Source organism: Salvelinus alpinus, chromosome 11 (genome assembly GCF_045679555.1).
Source record: "Salvelinus alpinus chromosome 11, SLU_Salpinus.1, whole genome shotgun sequence".
Taxonomy (NCBI): Eukaryota; Metazoa; Chordata; class Actinopteri; order Salmoniformes; family Salmonidae; genus Salvelinus; species Salvelinus alpinus.
In genome coordinates, this window is record NC_092096.1 from 18,965,227 (window position 1) to 18,979,901 (window position 14,675).

The 14,675-nt window shown below is 45.9% G+C and overlaps 1 protein-coding gene across 1 annotated transcript in view; it reads right to left on the minus strand.

Moving 5' to 3' along the window:
* nell2b (neural EGFL like 2b) overlaps positions 1-14,675 on the minus strand; it is a 141,081-nt gene that overhangs the window by 105,760 nt on the left and 20,646 nt on the right. Inside the window, exons 3-4 of the mRNA XM_071331974.1 lie at positions 13,504-13,654; positions 937-1,110 (exon numbers count right to left, since the gene is read on the minus strand). Coding sequence (XP_071188075.1) covers positions 937-1,110; positions 13,504-13,654 — 325 coding nt within the window. The remainder of the gene's footprint in view (positions 1-936; positions 1,111-13,503; positions 13,655-14,675) is intronic.

A 14,675-nucleotide genomic window follows, 5' to 3' on the forward strand; every position in this document is an offset into this window, starting at 1 on the left:
ATTATTTTCTAGGTGTATTGCCCAAGATGACATAAGATGTGATGTGGATGAGAACCTGTGGCCAAATGCAGAAGACAGGGTTGACTAGTATTGCTACTGTATCTGTATCGGTAGATGGTGTATATACAAATTATTGTATTTTGGAATAACTCAATGCCATAAAATGACCTTAACATATTGAAGCATATTGCATCATGTCTGATACATTCCTGTAACATATACCACAGTGAATTCTAAACAGTAGAGAGGTGTCATTCTTGTTTTGTAAAGAAAACATTGTGTAATGCTCCCTGTTGTTGGTGTTGTTTAGGTCATTGTTTTATGAGTGACAACGTGTGCTTGTTGGGTGACAACCTTTGCTAGTGTTATGGAAGAGTTGATTTGAGACGTGTATGAAGTGTTTTGGTAGTTTTAGGGCATTTTGATCGTGAAATGAACTGCTGTGCCAAGCTGAAAGTTAGTTAGGAGAACTGTGTGAAGAGTTTTGAAAAAGTGACTTAAGTATTGAGAAATGGGTCCTAGCGATTGTAAAAAACTGTAATCAGCACAAATGCAAAAAGGTTTTTCTAATGATCAATTAGCCTTTTAAAATGATAAACTTGGATTAGCTAACACAACGTGCCATTGGAACACAGGAGTGATGGTTGCTGATAATGGGCCTCTGTACACCTATGTAGATATTCTATTAAAAATCTGCCGTTTCCAGCTACAATAGTCATTTACAACATTAACAATGTCTACACTGTATTTCTGATCAATTTGATGTTATTTTAATGGACAAAAAATGTGATTTTCTTTCAAAAACAAGGACATTTCTAAGTGACCCCAGACTTTTGAACGGTAGTGTAAATAATAAACCAAAGTGAAATCAACAATAAAAATGAACAGCAAACATTAACATTAAACTCCCTCTCCCCCTCCAGTGCCCACACTCACCTGTTACAGTCGACGTGCAGCACCACGTGGGAGACACTGACGGCCACAGACAGCTTGTGCCAATGGTCGTCTGCCAGGGAGTAGGGGAACAGCTCAGTGTGTTGCCGCTGGTCCCTGGTACGGTAGTGGAGACGGATCTCATTACGCTGCCCACTGCTCTCCAACTCCAGATACCTGGATAACAGATACAGTAAACACTCTATCTATTAGTATCTGTTACAATGGCTGACGCCTGAGAGGTAACGGCTGTAGGTTTTTCCCTTCAGGACATCGGTGCTGAAACTACTATGTTTCTGTGCTACAACGTGTCATCATTCAGAGCACTAAAAAGTGGGACTGAAAAGCTGCAGGGAAAAAGCTGCAGACACATTCAAACAAGCAAATCAACAGTAGTTGCATTGCTCTTAAAACTGCAGGGACTACAGTTGAAAACACTTCCAAGAAAGAATTCCTCATTTACAGAAGGGTTTACAGAGGAGTTTACGGAGGAGATTACAGAGGAGTTTACAGAGGAGTTTACGGAGGAGGTTACAGAGGAGTTTACAGAGGAGTTTACGGAGGAGATTACAGAGGAGTTTACAGAGGAGGTTACGGAGGAGATTACAGAGGAGGCTACGGAGGAGTTTACAGAGGAGATTAAAGAGGAGTTTACGGAGGAGGTTACAGAGGAGTTTACAGAGGAGTTTACAGAGGAGTTTACGGAGGAAAATACAGAGGAGTTTACAGAGGAGTTTACGGAGGCGATTAAAGAGGAGGTTACAGAGGAGTTTACAGAGGAGTTTACGGAGGAGATTAAAGAGGAGTTTACGGAGGAGATTACAGAGGAGTTTACAGAGGAGTTTACAGAGAAGTTTACAGAGGAGTTTACAGAGGAGATTAAAGAGGAGTTTACAGAGGAGGCTACGGAGGAGTTTACGAAGGAGATTACGGAGGAGTTTACGGAGGAGTTTACGAAGGAGTTTAAAGAGGAGTTTACAGAGGAGTTTACGGAGGAGATTAAAGAGGAGGTTACAGAGGAGGTTACAGAGGAGTTTACGAAGGAGATTACGGAGGAGTTTACGGAGGAGTTTACGAATTAGTTTAAAGAGGAGTTTACAGAGGAGTTTACGGAGGAGATTAAAGAGGAGGTTACAGAGGAGTTTACAGAGGAGTTTACAGAGGAGTTTACGGAGGAGATTAAAGAGGAGTTTACAGAGGAGGTTACAGAGGAGTTTACGAAGGAGATTACGGTGGAGTTTACGAAGGAGTTTACGAAGGAGATTAAAGAGGAGTTTACAGAGGAGATTACGGAGGAGTTTATGGAGGAGATTACGGAGGAGATTACAGAGGAGTTTACAGAGGAGTTTACGGAGGAGATTAAAGAGGAGTTTACAGAGGAGGTTACAGAGGAGTTTACAGAGGAGTTTACAGAGGAGGTTACAGAGGAGTTTACAGAGGAGATTAAAGAGGAGTTTACAGAGGAGGCTACGGAGGAGTTTACAGAGGAGTTTACGGAGGAGATTACAGAGGAGTTTACGGAGGAGATTACAGAGGAGTCTACGGAGGAGATTAAAGAGGAGTTTACAGAGGAGGTTACAGAGGAGTTTACGAAGGAGATTACGGAGGAGTTTACGGAGGAGTTTACGAAGGAGTTTAAAGAGGAGTTTACGGAGGAGATTAAAGAGGAGTTTACAGAGGAGATTACGGAGGAGTTTATGGAGGAGATTACGGAGGAGTTTATGGAGGAGATTAAAGAGGAGGTTACAGAGGAGTTTACAGAGGAGATTAAAGAGGAGGTTACAGAGGAGTTTACAGAGGAGTTTACAGAGGAGTTTACGGAGGAGATTAAAGAGGAGTTTACAGAGGAGATTAAAGAGGAGTTTACAGAGGAGATTACGGAGGAGTTTATGGAGGAGATTACGGAGGAGTTTACAGAGGAGTTTGCAGAAGAGTTTACAGAGGAGATTACACAGGAGTTTACGGAGTATATTACAGAGGAGTTTACAGAGGAGATTACGGAGGAGTTTACAGAGGAGTTTACAGAGGAGTTTACAGAGGAGTTTACAGAGGAGATTACACAGGAGATTACAGAGGAGTTTACAGAAGAGTTTACAGAAGAGTTTACAGAGGAGTTTACAGAGGAGTTTACAGAGGAGTTTACAGAAGAGATTACAGAGGAGTTTACACAGGAGATTACAGAGGAGATTACAAAGGAGATTACAGAGGAGATTACAGGGATTACAGAGGAGTAGTCATCTCTCTGATTAGAACCCCCAGCCAGAGTATTCAACTCTCTGATGAGAACACCCAGCCAGAGAATTAATCTCTCTGATGAGAACACCCAGCCAGAGTATTAATCTCTCTAATTAGAACCCCCAGCCAGAGTATTCATCTGTCTGATTAGAACCCCCAGCCAGAGTATTCATCTCTCTGATTAGAACCCCTAGCCAGAGTATTCATCTCTCTGATTAGAACCCCCAGCCAGAGTATTTATCTCTCTGATTAGAACCCCCAGCCAGAGTATTTATCTCTCTGATTAGAACCCCCAGCCAGAGTATTCATCTGTCTGATTAGAACACCCAGCCAGAGTATTTATCTCTCTGATTAGAACCCCCAGCCAGAGTATTCATCTCTCTGATTAGAACCTCCAACCAGAGTATTTATCTCTCTGATTAGAACCCCCAGCCAGAGTATTCATCTGTCTGATTAGAACCCCCAGCCAGAGTATTCATCTGTCTGATTAGAACCCCCAGCCAGAGGATTCATCTGTCTGATTAGAACCCCCAGCCAGAGTATTCATCTCTCTGATTAGAACCCCCAGCCAGAGTATTCATCTGTCTGATAAGAACCCCCAGCCAGAGTATTCATCTGTCTGATTAGAACCCCCAGCCAGAGTATTCATCTGTCTGATTAGAACCCCCAGCCAGAGTATTCATCTGTCTGATTAGAACCCCCAGCCAGAGTATTCATCTGTCTGATTAGAACCCCCAGCCAGAGTATTCATCTGTCTGATTAGAACACCCAGCCAGAGTATTCATCTCTCTGATTAGAACCCCCAGCCAGAGTATTCATCTGTCTGATTAGAACCCCCAGCCAGAGTATTCATCTGTCTGATTAGAACCCCCAGCCAGAGTATTCATCTCTCTGATTAGAACCCCCAGCCAGAATATTCATCTCTCCGATTAGAACACCCAGCCAGAGTATTTATCTCTCTGATTAGAACCCCCAGCCAGAGTATTCATCTCTCTGATTAGAACCCCCAGCCAGAGTATTTATCTCTCTGATTAGAACACCCAGCCAGAGTATTCATCTGTCTGATTAGAACCCCCAGCCAGAGTATTCATCTCTCCGATTAGAACACCCAGCCAGAGTATTTATCTCTCTGATTAGAACCCCCAGCCAGAGTATTCATCTCTCTGATTAGAACCCCCAGCCAGAGTATTTATCTCTCTGATTAGAACCCCCAGCCAGAGTATTCATCTCTCTGATTAGAACCCCCAGCCAGAGTATTTATCTCTCTGATTAGAACCCCCAGCCAGAGTATTCATCTCTCTGATTAGAACACCCAGCCAGAGTATTCATCTCTCTGATTGGAACCCCCAGCCAGAGTATTCATCTCTCTGATTAGAACCCCCAGCCAGAGTATTCATCTGTCTGATTAGAACCCCCAGCCAGAGTATTCATCTCTCTGATTAGAACCCCCAGCCAGAGTATTCATCTGTCTGATTAGAACCCCCAGCCAGAGTATTCATCTGTCTGATTAGAACCCCCAGTCTGCTCTCAGCCTGGTCTCTCTCTCTCCAGACTGCTAGAGCTAAAAGTACACCTGCACCGACATTACAATCTACTGGGTTGGGTGGAAATGGCACCATAGACTCCAAATCTGATAGCACTCGGAGAGTTAGTGTGGGACACACACACACACACACACACACACACACACACACACACACACACACACACACACACACACACACACACACACACACACACACACACACACACACACACACACACACACACACACACACACACACACACACACACACACACACACACTACTATCCTCTGAAACTTCCTCATCGCTTGGTTTCATACACGATCCTATCACTGCAGCTGCTATAATCCACATCTTAAACATCTTAAGTGTGTGTGTGCGTGTGCATGTGCGTGTGCGTGTGTGTTTGGACGTGAGTTGCATGTACACTCCTTTATCACTGTGCTTCCTTATTCCTTCTGCTTCCTTATCACATCAAACTAAACTAAGCAAACTAAGCATCACCAGCTGCAGCAAGACAGTCCTACTAGGATTGAATCTGTCTGTCTGTCTGTCTGTCTGTCTGTCTGTCTGTCTGTCTGTCTGTCTGTCTGTCTGTCTGTCTGTCTGTCTGTCTGTCTGTCTGTCTGTCTGTCTGTCTGTCTGTCTGTCTGTCTGTCTGTCTGTCTGTCTGTCTGTCTGTCTGTCTGTCTGTCTGTCTGTCTGTCTGTCTGTCTGTCTGTCTGTCTGTCTGTCTGGCTGGCTGGCTGGCTGGCTGGCTGGCTGGCTGGCTGGCTGGCTGGCTGGCTGGCTGGCTGGCTGACTATCTGTCTGGCACATTCATCTAGAGACTGGACTGAGTAAGCAATTCAAACTTGAGAGGTGTGTGTGTGTGTGTGTGTGTGTGTGTGTGTGTGTGTGTGTGTGTGTGTGTGTGTGTGTGTGTGTGTGTGTGTGTGTGTGTGTGTGTGTGTGTGTGTGTGTGTGTGTGTGTGTGTGTGTGTGTGTTAATAAAGCACTGATCCATGAGATAAAGGAAGATGACAGGTTGACTGTGACCTTAGAGGCCATGTCATCAATACTGTGTCTGGGGGGAGATAATGTCACAGGTGTTTCTCCAACACCGACTGCAGACAATCCATCATCCGAGATACGCCTCTGTCTGTTTACCCATCTGCAGAAAGGAGTGCAAGTATGGATACGCCTCTGTCTGTTTCCCCATCTGCAGAAAGGAGTGCAAGTATGGATACGCCTCTGTCTGTTTACCCATCTGCAGAAAGGAGTGCAAGTATGGATACGCCTCTGTCTGTTTCCCCATCTGCAGAAAGGAGTGCAAGTATGGATACGCCTCTGTCTGTTTACCCATCTGCAGAAAGGAGTGCAAGTATGGATACGCCTCTGTCTGTTTACCCATCTGCAGAAAGGAGTGCAAGTATGGATACGCCTCTGTCTGTTTCCCCATCTGCAGAAAGGAGTGCAAGTATGGATACGCCTCTGTCTGTTTACCCATCTGCAGAAAGGAGTGCAAGTATGGATACGCCTCTGTCTGTTTACCCATCTGCAGAAAGGAGTGCAAGTATGGATACGCCTCTGTCTGTTTCCCCATCTGCAGAAAGGAGTGCAAGTATGGAGGGATGAAGGGATAGATTGAAGCCATTACATAAATGATTGTAAGGAAAACTAATTGGATGGAAGGAAGGAAGGATAGATATTTGTCCCTAAACAGAGAGTACACAGTGGCAGAATACCTGACCTCTAGAGACAGCAGGAGCGGTAGAGATACTCTTAATGATCGGCTATGAAAAGCCAACTGACATTTACTCCTGAGGTGCTGACCTGTTGCACCCTCGACAACTACTGTGATTATTATTATTTGACCATGCTGGTCATTTATGAACATTTGAACATCTTGGCCATGTTCTGTTATAATCTCCACCCGGCAAAGCCAGAAGAGGACTGGCCACCCCTCATAGCCTGGTTCCTCTCTAGGTTTCTTCCTAGGTTTTGGCCTTTCTAGGAAGTTTTTCCTAGCCACCGTGTTTCTACACCTGCATTGCTTGCTGTTTGGGGTTTTAGGCTGGGTTTCTGTACAGCACCTTGAGACATCAGCTGATGTAAGAAGGGCTATATAAATACATCTGATTTGATTTGATTTGACTGACCCAAACTTAAGGAAAGCTTTGACTATGTACAGACTCGGTGAGCAAAGCCTTGCTATTGAGAAAGGCTGCCGTAGGCAGACATGGCTATCAAGAGAAGACAGGCTATGTGCACACTGCCCACAAAATGAGGTGGAAACTGAGCTGCACTTCCTAACCTCCTGCCCAATGTATGACCATATTAGAGAGACATATTTCCCTCAGATTACACAGATCCACAAAGAATTCGAAAACAAATCCAATTTTGATAAACTCCCATATCTACTGGGTGGAATGCTTCAACTGAAGAAAGGACAAGCTGCTTTGCTTTGCTTCTCCCAAAGGATTTACTTTCCACATTTAAGATTAAAGAAAATAAAAAAATCCATTTAAAGCTGTCCTTGGAGGTCGGAACAATGAAAACGGGGATAAATCATAATCTGACTGTTTAACCTAATACGGACTGTCTTCAAGACAACAACAGAGCCTTGGCAGTGAAGTGCAAATACTACTGTTCAAATGACCTCATGAAATCCATGCCCAAATCCCACACAATAAAAACAATGGCAGGCTGAACTTTATAAAATGACACTTGGGAAATCTTGACAGATGGTACACAGTCTGATCTGTATGACCAGATGGTGTAGGTCAGCATTGTACTGCCGTTACCCGAGGCCCGGACTTTTCAGGTTCTTGCCTCTTTATTACAGGGTCCACATATGGAGTCCAGTGGTGGCTGGCGGAACTTTAAATGGGGAGGACTGGCTCATAGTAATGGCTGGAACGGAATTAATGGGATCGCATCAAACGCCTGTTTATTTATACCATTCACTTCACTTCATTTCATCCATGTATTATGAGCCATCCTCCCTTCACCAGCCTCCTCTGATGGAGTCCCCCTTCAGCTGTTTTTACTGACTCTACTGTATAAAATAGCCAGTGTGTTAGCTTAGCATGTAGTGCTGCTTCCCTGAACCAGCCTCTGACTGGACTTCAACCAGGGTCCTCTATAGTGTCTCTGACTGGACTTCAACCAGGGTCCTCTATAATGTCTCAGACTGGACTTCAACCAGTGTCCTCTATAATGTCTCTGACTGGACTTCAACCAGGGTCCTCTATAGTGTCTCTGACTGGACTTCAACCAGGGTCCTCTATAGTGTCTCTGACTGGACTTCAACCAGGGTCCTCTATAATGTCTCTGACTGGACTTCAACCAGGGTCCTCTATAATGTCTCTGACTGGACTTCAACCAGGGTCCTCTATAGTGTCTCTGACTGGACTTCAACCAGGGTCCTCTATAATGTCTCTGACTGGACTTCAACCAGGGTCCTCTATAGTGTCTCTGACTGGACTTCAACCAGGGTCCTCTATAGTGTCTCTGACTGGACTTCAACCAGGGTCCTCTATAATGTCTCTGACTGGACTTCAACCAGGGTCCTCTATAGTGTCTCTGACTGGACTTCAACCAGGGTCCTCTATAATGTCTCTGACTGGACTTCAACCAGGGTCCTCTATAGTGTCTCTGACTGGACTTCAACCAGGGTCCTCTATAATGTCTCTGACTGGACTTCAACCAGGGTCCTCTATAGTGTCTCTGACTGGACTTCAACCAGGGTCCTCTATAATGTCTCTGACTGGACTTCAACCAGGGTCCTCTATAGTGTCTCTGACTGGACTTCAACCAGGGTCCTCTATAATGTCTCTGACTGGACTTCAACCAGGGTCCTCTATAATGTCTCTGACTGGACTTCAACCAGTGTCCTCTATAATGTCTCTGACTGGACTTCAACCAGGGTCCTCTATAGTGTCTCTGACTGGACTTCAGCCAGGGTCCTCTATAGTGTCTCTGACTGGACTTCAGCCAGGGTCCTCTATAGTGTCTCTGACTGGACTTCAACCAGGGTCCTCTATAGTGTCTCTGACTGGACTTCAACCAGGGTCCTCTATAATGTCTCTGACTGGACTTCAACCATGGTCCTCTATAGTGTCTCTGACTGGACTTCAACCAGGGTCCTCTATAGTGTCTCTGACTGGACTTCAACCAGGGTCCTCTATAGTGTCTCTGACTGGACTTCAACCAGGGTCCTCTACAGTGTCTCTGACTGGACTTCAACCAGGGTCCTCTATAGTGTCTCTGACTGGACTTCAACCAGGGTCCTCTATAGTGTCTCTGACTGGACTTCAACCAGGGTCCTCTATAGTGTCTCTGACTGGACTTCAACCAGGGTCCTCTATAGTGTCTCTGACTGGACTTCAACCATGGTCCTCTATAGTGTCTCTGACTGGACTTCAACCAGGGTCCTCTATAATGTCTCTGACTGGACTTCAACCATGGTCCTCTATAGTGTCTCTGACTGGACTTCAACCAGGGTCCTCTATAATGTCTCTGACTGGACTTCAACCAGGGTCCTCTATAGTGTCTCTGACTGGACTTCAACCAGGGTCCTCTATAATGTCTCTGACTGGACTTCAACCAGGGTCCTCTATAGTGTCTCTGACTGGACTTCAACCAGGGTCCTCTATAATGTCTCTGACTGGACTTCAACCAGGGTCCTCTATAGTGTCTCTGACTGGACTTCAACCAGGGTCCTCTATAGTGTCTCTGACTGGACTTCAACCAGGGACCTCTATAGTGTCTCTGACTGGACTTCAACCAGGGTCCTCTATAATGTCTCTGACTGGACTTCAACCAGGGTCCTCTATAGTGTCTCTGACTGGACTTCAACCAGGGTCCTCTATAATGTCTCTGACTGGACTTCAACCATGGTCCTCTATAGTGTCTCTGACTGGACTTCAACCAGGGTCCTCTATAATGTCTCTGACTGGACTTCAACCAGTGTCCTCTATAGTGTCTCTGACTGGACTTCAACCAGGGTCCTCTATAATGTCTCTGACTGGACTTCAACCAGGGTCCTCTATAGTGTCTCTGACTGGACTTCAGCCAGGGTCCTCTATAGTGTCTCTGACTGGACTTCAACCAGGGTCCTCTATAGTGTCTCTGACTGGACTTCAACCAGGGTCCTCTATAGTGTCTCTGACTGGACTTCAACCAGGGTCCTCTACAGTGTCTCTGACTGGACTTCAACCAGGGTCCTCTATAGTGTCTCTGACTGGACTTCAACCAGGGTCCTCTATAGTGTCTCTGACTGGACTTCAACCAGGGTCCTCTATAGTGTCTCTGACTGGACTTCAACCAGGGTCCTCTATAGTGTCTCTGACTGGACTTCAACCATGGTCCTCTATAGTGTCTCTGACTGGACTTCAACCAGGGTCCTCTATAATGTCTCTGACTGGACTTCAACCATGGTCCTCTATAGTGTCTCTGACTGGACTTCAACCAGGGTCCTCTATAATGTCTCTGACTGGACTTCAACCAGGGTCCTCTATAGTGTCTCTGACTGGACTTCAACCAGGGTCCTCTATAATGTCTCTGACTGGACTTCAACCAGGGTCCTCTATAGTGTCTCTGACTGGACTTCAACCAGGGTCCTCTATAATGTCTCTGACTGGACTTCAACCAGGGTCCTCTATAGTGTCTCTGACTGGACTTCAACCAGGGTCCTCTATAGTGTCTCTGACTGGACTTCAACCAGGGACCTCTATAGTGTCTCTGACTGGACTTCAACCAGGGTCCTCTATAATGTCTCTGACTGGACTTCAACCAGGGTCCTCTATAGTGTCTCTGACTGGACTTCAACCAGGGTCCTCTATAATGTCTCTGACTGGACTTCAACCATGGTCCTCTATAGTGTCTCTGACTGGACTTCAACCAGGGTCCTCTATAATGTCTCTGACTGGACTTCAACCAGTGTCCTCTATAGTGTCTCTGACTGGACTTCAACCAGGGTCCTCTATAATGTCTCTGACTGGACTTCAACCAGGGTCCTCTATAGTGTCTCTGACTGGACTTCAACCAGGGTCCTCTATAATGTCTCTGACTGGACTTCAACCAGGGTCCTCTATAGGTTCTCTGACTGGACTTCAACCAGGGACCTCTATAGTGTCTCTGACTGGACTTCAACCATGGTCCTCTATAGTGTCTCTGACTGGACTTCAACCAGGGTCCTCTATAATGTCTCTGACTGGACTTCAACCAGTGTCCTCTATAATGTCTCTGACTGGACTTCAACCAGGGTCCTCTATAGTGTCTCTGACTGGACTTCAACCAGGGTCCTCTATAATGTCTCTGACTGGACTTCAACCAGAGTCCTCTATAATGTCTCTAACTGGACTTCAACCAGGGTCCTCTATAGTGTCTCTGACTGGACTTCAACCAGGGTCCTCTATAGTGTCTCTGACTGGACTTCAACCATGGTCCTCTATAGTGCCTCTGACTGGACTTCAACCAGGGTCCTCTATAATGTCTCTGATTGGACTTCAACCAGGGTCCTCTATAATGTCTCTGACTGGACTTCAACCAGGGTCCTCTATAATGTCTCTGACTGGACTTCAACCAGGGTCCTCTATAGTGTCTCTGACTGGACTTCAAACAGGGTCCTCTATAGTGTCTCTGACTGGATTTCAACCAGGGTCTTCTATAATGTCTCTGACTGGACTTCAACCAGGGTCCTCTATAGTGTCTCTGACTGGACTTCAACCAGGGTCCTCTATAATGTCTCTGACTGGACTTCAACCAGGGTCCTCTATAGTGTCTCTGACTGGACTTCAACCAGGGTCCTCTACAGTGTCTCTGACTGGACTTCAACCAGGGTCCTCTATAGTGTCTCTGACTGGACTTCAACCAGGGTCCTCTATAGTGTCTCTGACTGGACTTCAACCAGGGTCCTCTATAGTGTCTCTGACTGGACTTCAACCAGGGTCCTCTATAGTGTCTCTGACTGGACTTCAACCATGGTCCTCTATAGTGTCTCTGACTGGACTTCAACCAGGGTCCTCTATAATGTCTCTGACTGGACTTCAACCATGGTCCTCTATAGTGTCTCTGACTGGACTTCAACCAGGGTCCTCTATAATGTCTCTGACTGGACTTCAACCAGGGTCCTCTATAGTGTCTCTGACTGGACTTCAACCAGGGTCCTCTATAATGTCTCTGACTGGACTTCAACCAGGGTCCTCTATAGTGTCTCTGACTGGACTTCAACCAGGGTCCTCTATAATGTCTCTGACTGGACTTCAACCAGGGTCCTCTATAGTGTCTCTGACTGGACTTCAACCAGGGTCCTCTATAGTGTCTCTGACTGGACTTCAACCAGGGACCTCTATAGTGTCTCTGACTGGACTTCAACCAGGGTCCTCTATAATGTCTCTGACTGGACTTCAACCAGGGTCCTCTATAGTGTCTCTGACTGGACTTCAACCAGGGTCCTCTATAATGTCTCTGACTGGACTTCAACCATGGTCCTCTATAGTGTCTCTGACTGGACTTCAACCAGGGTCCTCTATAATGTCTCTGACTGGACTTCAACCAGTGTCCTCTATAGTGTCTCTGACTGGACTTCAACCAGGGTCCTCTATAATGTCTCTGACTGGACTTCAACCAGGGTCCTCTATAGTGTCTCTGACTGGACTTCAACCAGGGTCCTCTATAATGTCTCTGACTGGACTTCAACCAGGGTCCTCTATAGGTTCTCTGACTGGACTTCAACCAGGGACCTCTATAGTGTCTCTGACTGGACTTCAACCATGGTCCTCTATAGTGTCTCTGACTGGACTTCAACCAGGGTCCTCTATAATGTCTCTGACTGGACTTCAACCAGTGTCCTCTATAATGTCTCTGACTGGACTTCAACCAGGGTCCTCTATAGTGTCTCTGACTGGACTTCAACCAGGGTCCTCTATAATGTCTCTGACTGGACTTCAACCAGAGTCCTCTATAATGTCTCTAACTGGACTTCAACCAGGGTCCTCTATAGTGTCTCTGACTGGACTTCAACCAGGGTCCTCTATAGTGTCTCTGACTGGACTTCAACCATGGTCCTCTATAGTGCCTCTGACTGGACTTCAACCAGGGTCCTCTATAATGTCTCTGATTGGACTTCAACCAGGGTCCTCTATAATGTCTCTGACTGGACTTCAACCAGGGTCCTCTATAATGTCTCTGACTGGACTTCAACCAGGGTCCTCTATAGTGTCTCTGACTGGACTTCAACCAGGGTCCTCTATAATGTCTCTGACTGGATTTCAACCAGGGTCTTCTATAATGTCTCTGACTGGACTTCAACCAGGGTCCTCTATAGTGTCTCTGACTGGACTTCAACCAGGGTCCTCTATAATGTCTCTGACTGGACTTCAACCAGGGTCCTCTATAGTGTCTCTGACTGGACTTCAACCAGGGTCCTCTATAATGTCTCTGACTGGACTTCAACCAGGGTCCTCTATAGTGTCTCTGACTGGACTTCAACCAGGGTCCTCTATAGTGTCTCTGACTGGACTTCAACCAGGGTCCTCTATAGTGTCTCTGACTGGACTTCAACCAGGGTCCTCTATAATGTCTCTGACTGGATTTCAACCAGGGTCTTCTATAATGTCTCTGACTGGACTTCAACCAGGGTCCTCTATAGTGTCTCTGACTGGACTTCAACCAGGGTCCTCTATAATGTCTCTGACTGGACTTCAACCAGGGTCCTCTATAATGTCTCTGACTGGACTTCAACCAGGGTCCTCTATAGTGTCTCTGACTGGACTGTGTCTTACCTGTGCTCTGCATAGTGTATGGAGAGGACCCTGTCTTACCTGTGCTCTGCATAGTGTATGGAGAGCAGGACTCCAGAGTTGAGTCTCTCCTGCTTCAGAGTGGCCAGCACAGTGAACTCTGTCTTGTCTCTCAGCTTCTGGAGCATCACCTCTGCTACATCCTCCTTCACCCTCACGTTCCTCCATGAGTCTGAGGAGAGAGAAAGCAGAGAGAGAGAAAGCAGAGAGAGAGAAAGCAGAGAGAGAGAGAAAGCAGAGAGAGAGAGAAAGCAGAGAGAGAGAAAGCAGAGAGAGAGAAAGCAGAGAGAGAGAAAGCAGAGAGAGAGAAAGCAGAGAGAGAGAGAAAGCAGAGAGAGAGAGAAAGCAGAGAGAGAAGCAGAGAGAGAGAGAAAGCAGAGAGAGAAAGCAGAGAGAGAGAGAAAGCAGAGAGAGAAAGCAGAGAGAGAGAAAGCAGAGAGAGAGAAAGCAGAGAGAGAGAAAGCAGAGAGAGAGAAAGCAGAGAGAGAGAAAGCAGAGAGAGAAAGCAGAGAGAGAGAAAGCAGAGAGAGAGAAAGCAGAGAGAGAGAAAGCAGAGAGAGAGAAAGCAGAGAGAGAAGCAGAGAGAGAGAAAGCAGAGAGAGAGAAAGCAGAGAGAGAGAAAGCAGAGAGAGAAGCAGAGAGAGAAAGCAGAGAGAGAGAAAGCAGAGAGAGAGAAAGCAGAGAGAGAGAGAGCAGAGAGAGAAGCAGAGAGAGAGAAAGCAGAGAGAGAGAAAGCAGAGAGAGAGAAAGCAGAGAGAGAGAAAGGTCTTTGAATCTTAGTGTTGTTGGCCACAATTTAACATCAAGCGCTGTAGTTCAAACAGGTGCTAATAATAGAGTTGATCTATAAATGTAACAGCTGTGGGTACTGGAGGAGAGATTTAGGACACACTGCATTATGTAATACAGGTTATCCAACTAAATATAGTACCAGTCAAAGGTTTGAACAAGCCTACTCCTTCAAGGGTTGTAAGTAACAAAAAAAAATCCAAGGACATAGACATATCTGATGTTGGCAGAAAGCTTAAATTCTTGTTAAACAAATCAAAATATATTTTATATTTGAGATTCTTCAAAGTATCCACACTTTGCCTTGATGACAGCTTTGCACACTCTTGGCATTCTCTCAACCAGCTTCACCTGGAATAATTTTTCAACAGTCTTGAAGGAGTTCCCACATATGCTGAGCATTT